Genomic DNA, 19,806 nt, shown 5'->3' with positions numbered 1-19,806 from the left:
TTAAACTCTTCTGATGTAAACCGCCTTGAGAACTTAGCCAATTATGTTAAAAATGCTATCTGTCTTCGTTCTTCTTACCTGTAAATATTATTTCATGCAGCACTTGATGTGAAACTAATTTGTATATACATGTACGTGGGCCTGAGGCCTTATTACCAAATAAACTGATTGATTGATTGATTGCGTGAATCGATTCTTATTATATCAATCACTGGATTGTCTGGTCCAGACTCGATTAGTTACAGACCGCCGTTATATAGCTTGAATATGGCAGAGTGCGACGTTTAACAACAAACAAACACTGGAAATGTCCTGCATTACACTTAGGGCATGAGTGATGCAGTCGTCTAACACGCCAGAATTGCCTGAGACGATCCAGAATCCGATGATCGTGGATTCGAATCACAGTTGGGCCGCATCCGTGGTCTAGTGGTAGAGTGTCTGCCCGGAGAGTGGAAGGTCGGGGGTTCGATTCCCGGCCGCGTCATAGCAAAAGTCGTTAAAAGACGTTACCCAGCCTGGAGCTCGACATTCAGGGGTTAAGTGGGGTACTCATGTTAAATTGCGGCATGGTATCTCAGTGGGCTAGCTCTGTAAGATCGGCATTAGTCCGGACTAGTACAAGCAGCCACACACACGCGTGCATGCACGTCGCTACATAATCGCGACATTAAACACCACCCACTCACTCTAAATAACTAAACGTCAAGGTCAAAGAGTCTGTAAAGACACTGACGATGTCATTTTTAACCACAATATACCACAACATCATAAGGTTGACTGTTTTCCAAAACCTTGGTCCTTTGGTCGTCCCTGATATAAATAGCATCGTCCTGATGACTGAAGTCTTCCTCGACATACAGCTGGAAAATGTCTCATGCGACGTAATTATTACCTCACTGATAAGCCAAGGACAAAGAACGATAACGTATGAAAGGTGTTTGTTTGCTCTTGTTTACAAAGGTACACACGTCTGCATAGGCGGTTAATGTCTTGGGTGACTGGTGGGTCATCGCCTGGGTGTGGCTGGATCAGAGTAGAACTGAAAAACATGAGACACATATGAATGAGTGCGTCAGTGTGGTTTTAATTCGCTTTCCATTCCATTCGCATTCCAGTTATATTACGGTGAGTCATCTTGATGCAGATCTTAGACGTTTACCACTATGGTGAAATCCACGAGCATGGATTTGGTGCTGACAAACCAGGAATCGAACCGAAGATTGTAGGATTCTCAGAACAGCGTATTGAAGCGTCTAAGGAGACAGAATTACCAGTTCCCCGCAGATGACACTGCACACTGGCCTCACACACTGTATCTACGTGGGTGCTCGAAGCCGTTAACATCATACTTCCAGAACAACTTCATTGAGATAAGCTTCAATATAAGAAGTAACCATGTTTTTTCATTGAATAAGTCGAACGGAATAACGGTACTGACACGTGACAGGTGGGAGGGAAACAGGCTTCACTTTGAGCACCTAACTGTTTTTAATTACCGCGATCTGAGACACTGTAAACTGGTATATAGGTAGATATAATACTAATCTATAGATGAAAACACATTTGTTGATACATCTGTGTGATTTTGACAGTCCGGGCCAAGTCGGACCCATCTTCCCGAGGCAAGAGAGTTAACTGACTTTAAAAGTCCAGTTTCCACCCTTGCCGAACTAGTCTGGAATTCCTGGGCTCGATCGTAGCGCCACCAGTGGCTATTACGAGTTATGTCCTTTCTATGCCTCTCCTTTTGACCAATCAGATTCAACCTCTCGTATCACTTGCATTTGCTTCAAACAAAACGGTGGCGCCCAGTCAAGACGATCTGATCGATAATCAAGATCTGTATTGTGATAAAACGAGTCTTACATCGCGAAGTGCATCAAATCACGTGAGCACCTTGATTATGGGCATGAAAAGATTTAGACAATCTCTGCTGACAACGAGTTAGCGGTGCACATGCTTTGCAAATCCTGCAGTCGACCGAAATCTGCATGACACCTTACGAACCGGATTTCGATTTCGGTGCGCGATTTTGATTGGACTATGCATAGACTCGTTAGTCCAGCCAAAATGTAACTCTATAATACCAGCCTAGTTCGGCAAGGGTGGAAACTGGACTTTTATAGTCAGTTAACTCACTTGCCTCGGGAAGATGAGTCGGACCCAACATTTGTGAGACTGTTGTGATTATGGAGATAAGAGGTCTACTTTAACCAACGTGTCTGCTTTAAATACGATAAACAGTGACATTAGTATTCATGGTATATCCTATAAATGTAAACACTATGCCGACAAATTGAAATTAGTATCACGATATCTAGAAATATTTGATACGTTTAAAATCCTATTTCGTTTAACGATTGCTCTTTTACATGTTATCTAGATCTGCAACGCTTACACACAGCCCCACTTTCTGGTTTTCAAGCGATTTACTCCGAATCACATAATTATGGTGCACGTTTTTGGTTGGTGATTGTTCAGTAATGTCATGTGTGTATGTTGCATCAATAATATGTAAATATGGTCACCGATAATGGAGTAATTAGCCAATACAACTTTGGCCCGTCTTTGGCAATCACCTCCAAACGCATGTACTCACCGCTCTAACGCGCGTTTCGAAATCAGCTCTTGTAGTATTCTCTGAAAAATAAAAAAAAGCCTTCTTTCTGAAGACAGCGTGCCTCAGTTGTGGTAGATTATTGCAGAAACAGATCTTCATTTCAAAGGCAACGGTGTAGTATGGGACGATGGACGATAATTGAAAATAAAATCTCTTTTGAAACCTATTTGTGCAATGACTTGTTCTGGACATTTCTAGCGGTGTTTTTTTATGAATATATGAGATTGTGCCCCGTCGGGTGGGGTTCAAATTAGAAGTTATTCGAGCCACCTTCTATTCATTTCTTTGGTCAAGATGGTGTATTGGTTTATTTTAAGACGACAAGATTTGGATAATTATTTTATATCAGATGAAGCTCATTTCTGATTAAGACCGATGACGTCACAGATAGGCAACGAATACAGTCAAACCGTCATGACGAATTTGTGTTTGACCGAATGTCCGGCTCTGACCGGTTCCTCCCTTCATTCATACCTAGCTGTTCCCGATGAGATGGATGTGTCGAATGCCGAGAATTTCGAATAAACTGTGAGGTAAGTGTCACGTTTAGCTAATTATCATATTTCCAATATGAGGAAGGTACCGTGTAACGGTTCGTGTTTGACTATACATCGACTCACATGTCAGTGTCTAAATTGAGGTAAGCTTTGAGTCCATGAAAACTCTCATTATCGCGAGGGGAGTATGAGGCTTCATTTCGATGTAAACAAGAAATATACGATACATTTGACTTAATCCAATCCTTACTTGCGGTCGCTCTCATTGTCTTGAAGCTGATGGATGGTTCACCCTGTGATATCATGTTGAAAATCTCGACTGCCTTGTCTGGCGTGTCTCCATAACGACATGACCACACAGCTGCCCACTCAAACCGTGACACGCTGCAGTCGTCTGAAATGAATCCTCCGGGGAATGACGTTACTCGTGACTATATACAGTTTTATATCCTTCATATTGGTACAGCTCGGCAGATCATCAACGTAAATATTACTCGCCCATGTTGACGGATCCAGTATGAGCTCACATGGCCATGATTAAGCAAAGATTATTTTTCTCTGTTTCATTAACCAAAACGGCTGCCAAATGTACGTTCAATGTATAAAATAACATACTGAGTAAAACACAATTTAAACGTCCCCATTCAAAGACAGATTATCTATTTATCTGATGTAGGTACCAAGGTCATGTCGGAAGGCGAAAACATAGGGTAGCCTGCAGTATAGAGTCCAGAGGTTGGATCGCGCTGGTGACTCATGCATTTTATAAGGTTACATTATCATCTAAGTCACTGATAGAAAATAGCATTTTCGTCATTGCCAAGTTTAATCAACACATTAATTAGTCAATTCCCGTTTAAACAAAGAAGTCATGGTTTAAATAATTACCAAACGTGATTGAACAGTGTCTCCCAGTAAGGTGCCACCTGACGAGATAACTAAAATGTTGCTCAAAACGGGGCTAAACCCGATTCATATACGTGACACTGCTGTAACTTAACCACAACATAACACAACTCCATTGTTATTTGATACAGTCAGAATGTTTACTCGGACACAGTACCACTCGGCTTGATTTCTTTGTTTATTTGTTTGGTTGGTTGGTTAACGCTTCTGTAATATTCCTACTATATAACGTCGTTCTGTCAATAATCGAGTCTGGACCAGACAATCCAGAGATTGATATGAGCCTCAATCCACGTAATTGGAATATTATGACAAGCATCAACCAAGTCAGCGAGCCTGACCACCCGCTCCCGTTAGTCGCCTCTTGCATAACCAATTGTAAACCGAACCTTCACGAGTCGGCTCGGCACTCTCATCAGCCTATCAGCATCGATGCTTCTTCGGTACGTGAGAGTGAAGCATTCAGATAAGCATAATCTGATTTGTATGCATAGAAAACGACTTGTCAATCGCCTTTTTTCGAATGTAAACGATAAATGCCGAGCCTTTAACTTGTTGGATGTTTCATCCTGCAATGGCATCGTACAAATAATTTATGATTTTACATATGTCTTGCATTTAAAATTATCCCTAAGATACAGTTAAATGCGTTCAATCATACTGTAAAATGCCGTAGGTCCCGATGTGTTTTAAACAGCTTCTGGAATATATATATATGATTGGGGGGGGGGGGGGTAAATACACGTGAATCATTAGCAGCGGGTTGACAATAATTTTAGCTATGCCCCTTTACGCTTGGACGGAACCCAGTCGCTTAATGGCCACGAGAGAGGCACGAGTCGCTATTCGGCTTGTCCCGGAATAACACGAGTTGGTTACGAATGCCTACCGTTGATGTCGTACAGGATGAGATCACGGTCTAGGTCCTGGGGGGTCATGATTCCGTCGCCATCATTGTCGTTGAAGTCAAGGATTCTATCGATCTTCTCTTCCAATGACTTTGGTGGGTTGCAACAGAAACTGAAAGCCAGACGAACATTTGACACACATGGTGCTGAGTAGTGATTTTTCCTATCCTTTCCCCATGGTCCGTGTACCGCCAGATCCCACCGCACAAGGATCGTGCATGTCTATCATCACGACCGATGTTTAAAACATGTTTCAAAAATTGCTTGAGAGGAAACACGTACTGTGATGTTGAGAGAACCCACTGCGTTCAGGTTTGTGCGTCGAGCCACGTGATGGTCATATTAATATAAGTAGTTCCACTGTGGGTTCAAGTTGAATTTGTATTTTTTATTAAATGTGTCTATGTCTTTTTGATTAAGTTTCTCAGTTTTTGTGGTTGTGTGAAGACAGAATTAACTAATTACAGTTATAATTAATGTCCTCCATAACAAAAAAAGTCTTTGAAATATTTACTTTATCGTTACTATAGCTGACACTCTTGTCACTTGTGAGACTTTATCGTTACTAAATCTGATACTCTTGTCACCTGTGAGACGCTACCATTACTTAAGCCGGAACTTTTGTGACTTGTGACAATGTATCTTAACTACAGCTGACATCCTTGTGAGACTTTATCGTTACTAAAGCTGGAACTCTTGCTCTGCCTTGTGTTTGTGTAGCTACGCTCTACCTTGTGTTTGTGTAGCTACTCTCTGCCTTGTGTTTGTGTAGCTACGCTCTGCTCAGTGTTTGTGTAGCTACGCTCTGCCTTGTGTTTGTGTAGCTTCGCTCTGCCTTGTGTTTGTGTAGCTACGCTCTGCCTTGTGTTTGTGTAGCTACGCTCTGCCTAGTGTTTGTGTAGCTACGCTCTGCCTTGTGTTTGTGTAGCTACGCTCTGCTTAGTCTTTGTGTAGCTACGCTCTGCCTTGTGTTTGTGTAGCTACGCTCTGTCTTGTGTTTGTGTAGCTACGCTCTGCCTTGTGTTTTTGTAGCTACGCTCTGCCTTGTGTGTGTGTAGCTACGCTCTGCTTAGTGTTTGTGTAGCCCCGCTCTTCCTTGTGTTTGTGTAGCTACGCTCTGCCTTGTGTTTGTGTAGCTTCGCTCTGCCTTGTGTTTGTGTAGCTACGCTCTGCCTTGTGTTTGTGTAGCTACGCTCTGCCTAGTGTTTGTGTAGCTACGCTCTGCTCAGTGTTTGTGTAGCTACGCTCTGCTTAGTGTTTGTGTAGCTACGCTCTGCCTTGTGTTTGTGTAGCTACGCTCTGTCTTGTGTTTGTGTAGCTACGCTCTGCCTTGTGTTTTTTGTAGCTACGCTCTGCCTTGTGTGTGTGTAGCTTCGCTCTGCTTAGTGTGTGTGTAGCACCGCTCTTCCTTGTGTTTGTGTAGCTACGCTCTGCCTAGTGTTTGTGTAGCTACGCTCTGCCTAGTGTTTGTGTAGTTACGCTCTACCTTGTGTGTGGGTAGCTACGCTCTGCCTAGTCTTTGTGTAGTTACGCTCTGCCTAGTGTTTGTGTCGCTACGCTCTGCCTAGTGTTTGTGTAGCTACGCTCTGCCTTGTGTTTGTGTAGCTACGCTGTGCTTAGTGTTTGTGTAGCTACGCTCTGCCTAGTCTTTGTGTAGTTACGCTCTGCCTAGTGTTTGTGTAGCTACGCTCTGCCTAGTGTTTGTGTCGCTACGCTCTGCTTAGTGTTTGTGTAGCTACGCTCTGCTCAGTGTTTGTGTAGCTACGCTCTGCCTTGTGTGTGGGTAGCTACGCTCTGCCTTGTGTTTGTGTAGCTACGCTCTGCCTTGTGTGTGGGTAGCTACGCTCTGCCTTGCGTTTGTGTCGCTACGCTCTGCCTTGTGTTTGTATCGCTACGCTCTGCCTAGTGTTTGTGTCGCTACGCTCTGCCTTGTGTTTGTGTCACTACGCTCTGCCTTGTGTTTGTGTCGCTACGCTCTGCCTAGTGTTTGTGTCGCTACGCTTTGCCTTGTGTTTGTGTAGCTACGCTCTGCCTAGTGTTTGTGTAGCTACGCTCTGCCTAGTGTTTGTGTAGCTACGCTCTGCCTTGTGTTTGTGTAGCTACGCTCTGCCTTGTGTTTGTGTAGCTACGCTCTGCCTTGTGTTTGGGTAGCTACACTCTGCTCAGTGTTTGTGTAGCTACGCTCTGCCTTGTGTTTGTGTAGCTACGCTCTGCCTTGTGTTTGTGTAGCTACGCTCTGCCTAGTGAAAAACAGCTTGTCCGTTATTCTAAGACACTTGATTTAAAAGTCAATTAACCAGAATTAGGAAGAATGCGTGTATTTGTAAATATGATGATGCAATTATGTTAGATTCATATTCTATCTGATCATAAAGAACACTCTCAAGAAATAAGGAATAAGATGTATGCGAATGTACTTACCCTCCGCTAGAGTCGTACAGAAACGCCCCCGTCACTGCCACGAAAGACAAAATCACTGCTGTTCTCAACATCATCTATCAGAAATAAGTATAAGTTGTTAATAATATACAGTTCACTAAAACAGTTCTAACTAAACAATTTTCAAATTTAACATGTCTACACAAGACCAGCGTAACTGCGATCATGTGAATTTACTGATAACTGTTAATTGGTAATGGTTATCAAAATATGGACTGTATTCTTGTAAAGATTTGAATGTCTTCTAACAGTACACACAGGCGCTTGTCGAGTTGACTTTTACTGTATTAATGCCCCACAAAGAAAGTCACTCGTCGATATCCCTTCGGATGTACGACTCTAATATGGACTGAAAAAACATTAGTCTGAAATCTGTTTTAAGTTTGATATTAAACATATGAAAAGTTTAAGAATTCAAATTAGGATACTTGTCTGGTTAGACGCAAATACAGTTTTGTTTAAACCTTTAAAAAAGAATAGTTTTGAGTTACGTGTTTAAAAAATAATTTTGATAGAGAAGAACACGATCACTGCCATTCCCTTGTTTGGTTGCAGAAGAATATCTACTGATGAAAAGAAGTAGGAAGATTGAATGTCGACTCACCAATGTCTGATTGCCCTGTTTCAGACCAGTCAGTGAAAGACTGTCTGTACCCGCTTGGGTGAGTCCATCTTCTGGTGGGGATAACGTAAATAAATATTTCATTACACTCATCCACGTCTACTCCACCCTGTCTCAACATCAACGCACCTGGGAACGTCCACTCCGCGACCTCCTGAATACAATCATGTATGGCAATACAACAGCTTAGGAATACTTATCTGATCGCACCCAAAAGCGATCGTTGAAGCACCATACGTTGTTAAATACGCGTTTTGTTTACCATGATCCTATGAAATAGTTTTCGGCATTTCACGGTGCTTCCTCGCTATAACGCTGTCACGCAGGTATATAGATATGCATTTCGAAACCACCTACATGATTGTAGTCCACGAGAGGGGCTCGTCGTGATGGGTTTTAGAGTTGCACACACTAATAAGATCTAATACGCTGGGCTTACTTTTAATTGTATTGGCAAGTTGGAGTCATTTCACTCTTGTTTAACTCGTTGTGAGGTTTAGATCAATCTAGTAATAGATGGTGCTGGTCACTAGTCGTGCAGCATGCTCTCAATTGTATACAACATGTCATCGCATCGAGTGTGTTCAGAAAATACATAAAAGAAAGGAAAGTTTCAATTCTTCGACCTTTCATACTTTCATATTATATGTCTGAAAGACGCCTTCGTGACCTTAATGAGGGACTATGCAACATGTTCCCATGTTCACTCGCCTAGTGGTCTAGTGGGTAGAGCGTCTGCCCTTTGAGCGGAAGGTCGGTGGTTCAAGCCTGTAGCCGAGACTTACCGAAAGGCGTTCAAAATGATGCTTGTTGTTACCCTGCCTGGCGCTTCGCAGTAAGGAGAGAAACAAGGACTGGTCGCCTCGGAATCGGTATAGTGTGTCTGAGCGGGGTATTCATGCTACACGGCGGCATGCTCTCTCCGTAAGCTAGCATCATAAAAGCGGCGTAAGTAATTCCTGTATGTTTCATCATTAAATACTCGTAGTGAATATGAATATGTTTGACATGTATATACTTTAAAAACAGTTCAGTAATTAGGCCCTGATTGATAAACAAAGGTCGTACAACAACGCCAACAGATGGACATATATGGCCCTCTTGGCCGGTTTATCATGATTGTTTTTATTTAAATATCACGGCGTTTGGATAGCACTTCCTGTTGTTAAACCTCCATTTAGAATCTTGCAATTCCATTGGTTAATCCTTACCACGTGACGAAACAATAGATTTAAATGGAGAGCCCCCAATTCATGTGACTGACACTGACCTTCAATATTTACTCGTCACATGATGAGTATTGACCCGTCACGTGATAAATATTAACTCGTGTAGCTAGGAAACAAGATGGCGTCTTGTTCTAACGTTTCGCAGCTACATTTGTAAGTTACCGTTATGAAAGAGAGGACGATTTAAAGGTTTCATACTCTTGATGGATAACCTCTGACCCGACCCCTTGTCCTGCGACCTCGGTCCGGTCAGACCACCTCAGGCCCTTGTCCGTGACCTCATCAAAAGTAATGATTTGTATCATACAAGCGATGACGCGCATCAAAATAATCATCTCTGAAATTTAATGAAATTCGAATATGGCGAAATCACTGCAGTATAGGAGTATCCGGAGGAACACTTGTCATGGGGTCGAATCCAATGGTCCTTCCGAGTATGATGGTAATACGTTTGGGTTTTCTTGATTCCCTGCTCTCTGATAAATGTACTATTTGACAATGCCCAATTACGACAGTGAACCTTGACAGTGTAATCGTTGAAAATAGGTGACACTAACTCCACCCCAGTGGGGATTCCAGGTTAGAACAGGTACTCGAGGAACGTACTCGGTGATCAGCCTCGGCCACTTGGTGGATTGTGTATCATCGAACGATGGCGTGGATCGTTGCTCATAATATCGATCACCAGACTCGATTATTTACATACCGCCGTCATACAGATGAAATATTGCAAAACAAACATAAACAAACAACCTGCAAAGTTGCAAACCACAATGTTCTACGTTTCACAATTACACCCTGAGCAGTGATTGTCAAAGACACTGTGATTGGGTGCCGACACCATCCGAATTCCGTTCACTGCAATCAGTATGCGTGATTCATCCACATCAAAACAGGAAGCATCTGCGATCTCCGTCACCATTTGCTTCATCCTACATTAAAGCGATGTTCTACATAATATTAAAAGCGGAAGTAAACCAAAATACTCTTTCTCTCACTCGATAACACGAGTTCCTAGTCGAAATCGCCTATGCTAGTCGCATACGCAGTGGATGTAGCAAATATTGACACGCACGATGTTTTTTGTCAACTCAGCAACCTGCACTTCAATGTTTGCTCACACGACTGCAAATACCGTAAAGGTTGAACAAAGAGCTGAAGGGGATAAGAGGGGCGTACATATTGACCTAATGACGCGCTGTATATATCTAATACTCCCAGCAGAGCACACAACCACCGCTTTAACCAGTCAAAAACTTACTTACGTAAATCAATTAGAGAAACTCTATAAAAGTACAGTAACGAGTTTATTGACATTAAAACATCTAAGGAAGTATTGGCGTATTATTGTGAAACCCCGTTCTCCCGGAAAACTCACCTGATGAGATGGATGTTGGGATGGGTTGTATACAATCAAGGTATATTATAGTTATGTATTTGTCAATCCGAGAATAATTATTAGGAAATCATTTTTGTCAGAAGCCATTATGGTGACGTTTCAGCCAATCCACTTGAAATGACAGGGTAACCAGGGTCATTTACCCGGTATATGTGAGCGGGCATCTCTCACTGTTTTCCACCACCCCAACAATCTCCCGGAATGTATTCACATTCCTTCAGGCAAGATCGTTTTGTTTTCAACTTACAGGAACATCAACATCATCGATATTACTCTAAACAACGCACACGGACGGTTGTATATTCCAATAACGCTCTTTTATTGATGTTTCAAACTGTTATGTTCACTGGGTTTTTTTTACATTTTCACGTCTTACCTCAACAACGAATTACACAAAGTAAGACATAACAAACATTTCCATCAGTTCTGTATTCTTTGTATGCAGTTTTACTGAAATATACAGACGCATTGATAACAACTGATAAATAACTGAACACATATACACAACAAAGGTAAGCCCCACCCGTCTGTGTAAACGTGTGCCGTGTGCTCCTCCAGGGGGGTCACATCCTATGACGCAGAGGGACAGACGAATCGGTTGGAAGGGACGCCATATAACTGCTACACCGGAGCACTTACAACACATGGCAGTAGAAAATCCATTTCACCTTCTGTATATCCAAATAAATATCTCAGTTTGTAAAAAAAGGTAAAAGTATTTTGTCTCTAGACAGCAGATAAAGTTTTAAGCTTTTTAATACAAGCACCAGAGCGCTTGGGACATATATATCGTCAGTCAGTATGACAGCTTACTTAATATCAAATAAGTTACTCATATTAATATGAATACATATTACTGTCAGTGCTATATGAACTGACCTTTGTTTTAGTGAGTGAGTATGTGAATAATTGTCAGAAGATATCGGCGTCAACTGATAGACTAAACATGAGGAAATACTTATCTTTATATAATATAAAGAAACTACCGCACTTATATGGCGTATATGGGTGTGATGTACATGTAATGAGATCCTTGAAGCGCTGCTATTGAGCCTCGAATTGAAAATTTACTGAAACATACCATTTATCCAAATCCATCTAATAGGTTGAAAAATCTAAATGGGAAATTTGGTTTAACACAATGCTTTAGGATTTTCCTTTCACATCAGAGATTTGAGTTAACGCTACAAAGGGAGTTGGTGTAAACAAACAAATAGACAAACGCACCTTTCGTTCTGACAATTATCAGGAGAAATACGTAAAAGAAGATCTTGTCCACCATTCTACTGGCGACTTTCCACGTAACCCTGGCAACAACGTCGTTGCCCGGGTACGAAACCTTTTTCTTGGACCTCTTCGCAAGGATCTCAAAGCAGAAGGGCGAAGGTTTCACTTTGCCATGGCAAGCAGACACAATGGCCGTAGCAAGGATGGACAGTCCACTCAAAATAAGCATGCTTGTAAGGTAGATCATGAGAAGGGAAGGTTTGTCGGAAGAGGTAGGTAAGCGAGGTGATATAACTCATAAACACGGCTAGGGACAAGAGGCTGGTGGAACAGCGAACACGGGGACGTTCAGGATAGAGATGAGGACGATGGGAGACACAACGTTGAGAACGTAAAACAAAGACCCCCTCTGAAGCTTCAGTATGAAATTTATTTCATCACGTTGCTCTGTAACATCATTTTCAAGCAAGCGAATGTACTTAGCATCACACAGTACCCATTCTGCGTGTCTGTATTTTTCTGGAAGAGTAGCGAGGTAGTCTTCATCAAAGGTCAGATTGACTTCATGTAGTTCAATCAAGTAGTTCGATGTGATGAACTCGAATGTACACACTTGTTCATCAAAGGGAAAGTCCGACATATCCAAAGGGCAGTAACTCTGAAAAAACGTGTTCTTCATCAGTTGTACCCGACCGTCTGAATACACAATGAGAAGGTTCTGTTCCGCTGAAGATTGGTCGAAGGAGAGATTGTCCACGAGGATCAGACTTGGCTCCCTCATGTCTGTCAGGCAATGGTGGAATTTGGTGTAATATGCCTCCATATTTGGAGGGGTCCCATTTCAGAAGCTCATCCTAGCACTACAGGACCGGATCGCCCAAGAAGGAGAGGTGCTGAAATACGTTGTCGATGCTCCGAAAGTACCTCATGTCGATGGACATGTGGATACTGACCATCTTGGACTGGTCATGGACTGGTCGGACTCTTGTGTCGTAATCTCCAAGACGTCGCCAAGCAACCGAACATGATCGCTAGCGTTTGGGAACCCTCGGCCAAATGTTACCGTGAACAGGATTAAGAAGAATCTCAAATAAATTTCTTCATTCATTGTCTCAAAGATTTGAAAGATTTCGATGCTCCAATGTTCACGACAGAAATGACGTTGGAAATACTGTCCTTTTCTTCGGCGCTACTTTTCAACACTGTTTGATCATTGCCCTTCTCTCTCAATTAAATGAGTCAATGTTTGTCCTGGAAAAAAACATGAGGATTCGTGCAGCAGGCAAGCTTTGAACAGTTGCAACATGATACTTAGCCATGCAACGACGTCAATACTGATTACGAAACTTGGATGTGGGGGATTGTAGATGTACGTTAAAGAGTTGTGGCAATACGTCGACAGAATTCATCAGCGCGATCGGCATTTAGTTACGAAAGCCAGCTAATTGCATTTGATATATGAATCTCATGAACTCGCTTTGTACTTAGTGACGGATCTACATCTGAGAAACAATAACGATGAAACAACTGAATTAATCAAATGTTTAATAACTACTTTGTGTGCATATTATGAACGCGGGTTGCATCGCATATTTCACATTCTGACATTTACATGTGTACAACTGGAATTATCATAGGTGGCCAGGTATGTCATTTGTAATATGTATCACTGTTTGGTTGATATCTAAAACCAACTGCCACATAAGTACCATTTCGAATTTCGAAATAGATAAAAATCCTGTTATTTAGTCAAGTTAGTTCGTTCAGCATGTTTTCATCATTTCTAAAACCACCCCTTCAATGAGATATGTCATGTTGATTTCCCAAGTCCAAGCAGTGCAAATATGCAACTTATTCCGATGAAAGTAAATATATTTCTATGGAGGGTTATTTCATAAATTATATTTTAAAAACTATGTATTTTGTAAACATTAGTTTGAATTATTGAAGAATAAAAGTAAATAATCTTGAACTTGAGTAATATGTGTTACATTTATCACTTCCTGTGCCCCCTTTTCGGATCGTTCACAGATCACAGACCTGTGACCTCACACAGCCGACACGCAGTGATATATAACTGAATAAACGGAGCTCCGTGACGCAGTGATATATAACTGAATAAACGGAGCTCCGTGACGCAGTGATACATAACTGAATAAACGGAGCTCCGTGACGCAGTGATATATAACTGAATAAACGGAGCTCCGTGACGCAGTGATATATAACTGAATAAACGGAGCTCCGTGACGCAGTGATACATAACTGAATAAACGGAGCTCCGTGACACAGTGATATATAACTGAATAAACGGAGCTCCGTGTGTGACGGGTGAATCCGGTTCCACTGCACAGCAGCAGGGGGACTGCGGTTGAATGTGATGCGGCGCACGTTGTGTTCAGTCAATGCGTCACGTTGACTCGACACGTGCACTGTGTCTGTTCACATAAGTTTCAGCTGTTGTCGACTCCTGAGAGCGGGTCAATAAGTGAGTTGTGTTTTATGCCGATTTTAGCAATATTCCAGCAATATCACGACAGGGAACACCAGAACCGATGGGGGGAATCGAACCCGGGTTTTTGGCGTGACGAGCGAACGCTTTAACCAGTAGGCTACCCGACCGCCACGAGGAGACATGTAAAGTACAGAATTGAGATATTGTGAAGATATATGAAGCAATAATGTGTCTTTTAAAATAATGCAGTGTGAAACTAGCCTCTCTTTATCGACACCCGGGATTAACCGGATCGTAGGATGAATGCACTCTTCAAAAAAGGAAACGCACAGGTAGTATGTAGTTCACTGCAAAAAATCCGGTATGTAAATTGGATATATGTTATTGGAAAATGTTGGTGGCCTGATATTCGACAAACGGTGCGTAAAAACGCAGCCATTGTCGATTTGCAATGTCTTAAACGGCATTGTTTTCACACTTGTTCAAAAATATCATGGAGGAAAACAGCAAAGCAAAATGCACGTGCAAGTTATGGCATTCGTAACACGTAGCAGTGGCAAGCATAAGCCAATCATTTGTCATTCATTCAAGTTCGAAAATGTCTAGACATAGAGCTGCCGATCGGAACATCGACATAGGACGTATCCAAAGAGGAGAATCGCAGTCTTCTGTTGCCCTCCACTTTAACGTCCACCACAGCACTATTTGCCGCCTTTGTGACCGATACACAGTTCAATTCCACTACTGCACAGGATCGCTACATTCGACTGTTCCGCCTACGTCATCACAATGCAACAGCTACGGAGACTGCAGGACGCATCCCTGGTTTGAGGAAGATATCGGACTAGACTGTCAGGAACCATCTTCGCGAGGTTGGAGTCCCACCCAGAAGACCAGTTATCGTCCCTGTTTTGCAACAGATCCACCGACAGCGACGCTTACGTTGGTGCCATACCTTACAGCCTTGGAATTTGAGAAACTGGAGATGCGTGTGGTTTCGCGATGAATCACGATTTCATCTTCACCGGAGAGATGGAAGACAACGTGTTTATCGTCGTTGAAATGAGCGTTTTGCCCCACATTGTGTACGTGAATTCGACAATTTCGGTATCCTTCACCACGAGATCTGACTTGGTTGTGGTTCAGGGAAAATTGACAGCAAATCGCTACATGAATCAAATTCTTCATTGACTGCCAGAGGTAGCTGTTTCAACAGGACAACGCTCCACCGCACACAGCTCGTGCCACGGTAGACTACCTTCATAATGCCAACATCATCGTCTTGCCCTGGCCGTTGAGATCTCCAGATCTCTAACCAATCGAACACCTCTGGAATGAACTCGATTGACGTGTACGTCAACTTCAAAGTCACTCCCACAACTGGCCAACGCGAATGCAGAATGGCTCAGAATTCCGCAGGACAGAATTCATACACTTATCCAGTCCGTGCCGAGGAGATGCAGAGCCGTGATTGCTGCCCGGGGAGGTCACACGGGTTGTGTGGCCCTATGTGACATGACAATGAACAGTTTTCAATGCCTTTGTACAACGACAACATGTGACTATCGAGCTCCAAAATTTCATGTTTGTATCTATGATATTAAGTCGACTTTATTAGGTACAATAAATGTACTAAAAATCTACCTGCGTGTTTCTTTTTTGTTTGAAGTGTGTTGGTATTGCTTGACCTTTTAAAGTTACACGATGTTCTGATTTGCAGCAGTAAAACACCTATCAACATGTGTTAAAATATTTTAATGTGACACTTTCAGTGTTTAATGAACTTGTTGTATTATGAAAATACACGTCTTCAACATCAAATGAAGCTGTGACTTAACTCATACGACGGTTCACTGCTCTGCTTTTTTAAACATTGTCATGGTAACAACATATCAGAAACAACTGCATCGTGATCTATGTTTACTGTGTGTTTTATCTCGGCGTATCTGTGTGAAAGCGAGATATGTTTTCACAATACGCGATTTATCAAATACAATTGTCAGGTATGTTGCATAAGAAAATAGAGACGATCATGCGATTTCATGGACTGTATTTCAGTGTTCAGATAGGGTCTAGACTGTATGCCAGTGTTCAGACAGGGTCTAGACTGAATGTCAGTGTTCAGACAGGGTCTAGGCTGTATGGTGTCAGACAGGGTCTAGACTGTATGTCAGTGTTCCGACAGGGTCTAGGCTGTATGGTGTCAGACTGGGTCTAGACTGTATGGTGTCAGACAGGGTCCAGACTGTATGTCAGTGTTCAGACAGGGTCTAGGCTGTATGGTGTCAGACAGGGTCTAGACTGTATGTCAGTGTTCAGACAGGGTCTAGGCTGTATGGTGTCACAGTGTCTAGACTTTATGGTGTCAGACTGGGTCTAGACTGTATGGTGTCAGACTGGGTCTAGACTTTATGGTGTTTGACTGGGTCTAGATTGTATGTCAGTGTTCAGACAGGGTCTCGACTTCATGGTGTCAGACAGTGTCTAGACTATATGGTGTGAGACTGGGTTTTGACTGTATGGAGTGAGACAGGGTCTAGACTGTATGGTGGGAGACTTGGTCTAGACTGTGTGGTGTGAGACAGGGTCTAGATTGTATGTCAGTTTTCAGACAGGGTCTAGACTGTATGTCAGTGTTCAGACAGGGTCTAGACTTTATGGTGTCAGACAGGGTCCAGACTGTATGTCAGTGTTCAGACAGGGTCTAGGCTGTATGGTGTGAGACTGGGTCTAGACTTTATGGTGTTCGACTGGGTCTAGATTGTATGTCAGTGTTCAGACAGGGTCTAGACTTTATGGTGTCAGACAGGGTCCAGACTGTATGGTGTCAGACAGGGTCCAGACTGTATGGTGTCAGACTGGGTCTAGACTATGTGGTGTGGGACTGCGTCTAGACTGTGTGGTGTGAGACTGGGTCAAGACTGTATGTCAGAGCTCAGACAGTGTCTAGACTTTATTGTGTCAGACAGGGTCTAGACTGTATGGTGTCAGACAGGGTCTAGACTGTGTGGTGTCAGACTGGGTCTAGACTGTGTGGTGTGAGACGGGGTCTAGACTGTATGTCAGTGTTCAGACAGGGTCTAGGTTGTATGGTGTCAGACTGGATCCAGACTGTATGTCAGTGTTCAGACAGGGTCTAGGTTGTATGGTGTGAGACGGGGTACAGAATGTATGTCAGTGTTCAGACAGGGTCTAGACTGAATGTCAGTGTTCAGACAGTGTCTAGACTGTTTGGTGTCAGACAGGTTCAAGACTGTATGGTGTCAGACAGGGTGTAGACTGTATGTCAGTTTTCAGACAGGGTCTAGATTGTATGTCAGTGTTCAGACAGGGTCTAGACTGTTTGGTGTCAGACAGTGTCTAGACTGTTTGGTGTCGGACTGGGTCTTGACTGTATGGTGTCAAATAGGGTCTAGACTGAATGTCAGTGTTAAGACAGGGTCTAGACTGTAAGATGTCAGATTTGGTCTAGACTGTATGTCGGTGTTCAGACAGGGTCTAGGCTGTATGGTGTCAGACTGGGTCTAGACTGTATGGTGTCAAATAGGGTCTAGACTGTATGTCAGTGTTCAGACAGGGTCTAGGTTGTATGGTGTCAGACTTGGACTAGATTGTATGGTGTCAGACTGTGTCCAGACTGTATGTCAGTGTTCAGACAGGGTCTAGACTGTATGGTGTCAAATAGGGTCTAGACTGTATGTCAGTGTTCAGACAGGGTCTAGGTTGTATGGTGTCAGACTTGGACTAGATTGTATGGTGTCAGACTGTGTCCAGACTGTATGTCAGTGTTCAGACAGTGTTCAGTATTTGTTGGTTAATCTATGACGAATTATTCATGTTCAGGAGATATAAGGCGAGTTCACCTTTACACAAGGGGAGGTGGGCGAGTTCACCTTGACACAAGGGGAGGTAGGTGAGATGACCTTGACACAAGGGGAGGTAGGCGAGTTCACCTTGACACAAGGGAGGTAGGCGAGTTCACCTTGACACAAGGGTGGGGTAGGCGAGTTCACCTTGACACAAGGGGAGGTAGGCGCGTTCACCTTGACACAAGGGAAGGTAGGCGCGTTCACCTTGAAAAAGGGAAGGTAGGCGAGTTCACCTTGACACAAGGGGAGGTAGACGAGTTCACCTTGACACAAGGGGAGCACGTTTTGGAAGAAAAGAGCTTCAACTCCACGCAATCCTTCCTGTCCAGATTTTGTCGAGGTCGTTTGGGGCCCCCTGGTCTCGCCATTGACGCAACTGTTGCATTAGATGGTAGATGTAGTTTCAAACACTAGAAATTGTAGTCTACAAGTTAAACAAGTTAAAACTATGTGCAAAGGAACATGACACTGTCGATACGGGACGTGTATCAGGAGTCACAGTTCACAAGGACCTAAGTGACCCAAGTGGATGTCGAAGCAGAATGACCGGCTATACTCCCTCCAATGGCTGCAATAGTTCCAGTAGCTACACTCCTTCCACTGGCTACAGTAACTACAGTAGCTACACTGCCTCCACTGACTACAATAGTTACAGTAGTTACACTGCCTACACTGGCTACAATGGTTAAAGTAGCTACACTGCCTCCTCTGGCTACAGAAGCTACAGTAGCTACACTGCCTCCACTGGCTACAATAGCTACACTGCCTACTCTGGCTACAGTAGCTACACTGCCTCCACTGGCTACAGTAGCTACACTGCCTCCACTGGCTACAGTAGCTACACTGCCTCCACTGGCTACAGTAGCTACACTGCCTCCTCTAGCTACAGTAGCTACACTGCCTCCACTGGCTACAGTAGCTACACTGCCTCCACTGGCTACAGTAGCTACACTGCCTCCACTGGCTACAGTAGCTACACTGCCTCCTCTGGCTACAATAGTTACAGTAGCTACACTGCCTCCACTGACTTCAATAGTTACAGTTGCTACCTCCATCACCTCCACTGACTACAATAGTTACAGTAGCTACACTGCCTCCACTGACTACAATAGTTGCAGTAGCTACCTCCATCACCTCCTCTGGCTGCAATAGTTACAGTAGCTACACTGCCTCCACTGACTACAAACGTTACAGTAGCTACCTCCATAGCCTCCACTGACTACACTGGTCTTTGCTGCGTTTTGCTGCATTAGTTATTTGCTGCCAGCTCATATCATATTCTAGTTACAGTAGCTACCTCCCTCGCCTCATGTGACTACAATAGTTACAGTAGCTACCTCCATCGCCTCCTCTGGCTGCAATAGTTACAGTAGCTACACTGCCTCCACTGACTACAATAGTTACAGTAGCTACACTGCCTCCACTGACTACAATAGTTACAGTAGCTACACTGCCTCCACTGACTACAATAGTTACAGTAGCTACACCGCCTCCACTGACTACAATAGTTACAGTAGCTACACTGCCTCCACTGACTACAATAGTTACAGTAGCTACACTGCCTCCACTGACTAAAATAGTTACAGTAGCTACCTCCATCGCCTCCTCTGGCTGCAATAGTTACAGCAGCTACAC

The 19,806-nt window shown here is 43.2% G+C and overlaps 3 protein-coding genes across 4 annotated transcripts; all 3 read right to left on the bottom strand.

The window, feature by feature from the left end:
- Positions 1-664: 664 nt before the first annotated feature.
- On the bottom strand, positions 665-8,203 carry LOC139455708 (uncharacterized). Of its 2 annotated transcripts, XM_071237257.1 has the most exons (6): positions 7,978-8,198; positions 7,356-7,429; positions 4,916-5,046; positions 3,371-3,514; positions 2,603-2,643; positions 668-1,042 (listed from the first exon to the last, which is right to left on the bottom strand). In XM_071237257.1, the coding sequence occupies exons 1-6, from the start codon at positions 8,086-8,088 to the stop codon at positions 1,010-1,012; spliced, it is 534 nt and encodes a 177-aa protein (XP_071093358.1). In that variant the 5' UTR covers positions 8,089-8,198; the 3' UTR covers positions 668-1,009. The 2 variants fall into 2 exon arrangements, with proteins under 2 accessions (XP_071093359.1, XP_071093358.1); XM_071237258.1 differs by lacking the exon at positions 2,603-2,643 and having other exon boundaries at positions 665-1,042; positions 7,978-8,203.
- Positions 8,204-12,157: 3,954 nt separating this feature from the next.
- On the bottom strand, positions 12,158-12,673 carry LOC139455041 (acetylcholine receptor subunit alpha-type acr-15-like). The gene has a single exon (XM_071236626.1). It carries the CDS (start codon positions 12,671-12,673, stop codon positions 12,158-12,160), a length of 516 nt encoding a protein of 171 aa, XP_071092727.1.
- A 6,010-nt stretch (positions 12,674-18,683) lies between these two features.
- Positions 18,684-19,226, bottom strand: LOC139455040 (mucin-21-like). Its single transcript, XM_071236624.1, has one exon. The coding sequence runs from the start codon at positions 19,224-19,226 to the stop codon at positions 18,684-18,686; it is 543 nt and encodes a 180-aa protein (XP_071092725.1).
- Positions 19,227-19,806: the final 580 nt, after the last annotated feature.

Source organism: Haliotis cracherodii, unplaced genomic scaffold, assembly GCF_022045235.1.
Source record: "Haliotis cracherodii isolate W230 unplaced genomic scaffold, xgHalCrac1.p SCAF_11, whole genome shotgun sequence".
NCBI lineage: Eukaryota > Metazoa > Mollusca > Gastropoda > Lepetellida > Haliotidae > Haliotis > Haliotis cracherodii.
Note: the sequence above shows the minus strand (reverse complement) of the source record. Positions and strands in the feature narration are given on the sequence as shown.

Bases quoted from the DNA above. Each gene is read 5' to 3' on its own strand.
- LOC139455041 (XM_071236626.1), bottom strand. From the start codon at position 12,673: ATGGAGGCATATTACACCAAATTCCACCATTGCCTGACAGACATGAGG.
- LOC139455708 (XM_071237257.1), bottom strand. From the start codon at position 8,088: ATGAGTGTAATGAAATATTTATTTACGTTATCCCCACCAGAAGATGGA. The intron at 7,430-7,977 runs GTGAGTCGACAT...TATTTCTGATAG, and splicing joins AACAGGGCAATCAGACATTG to ATGATGTTGAGAACAGCAGT. The intron at 3,515-4,915 runs GTAGGCATTCGT...GATTCATTTCAG, and splicing joins CATCCTGTACGACATCAACG to ACGACTGCAGCGTGTCACGG.
- LOC139455040 (XM_071236624.1), bottom strand. From the start codon at position 19,226: ATGGAGGTAGCAACTGTAACTATTGAAGTCAGTGGAGGCAGTGTAGCT.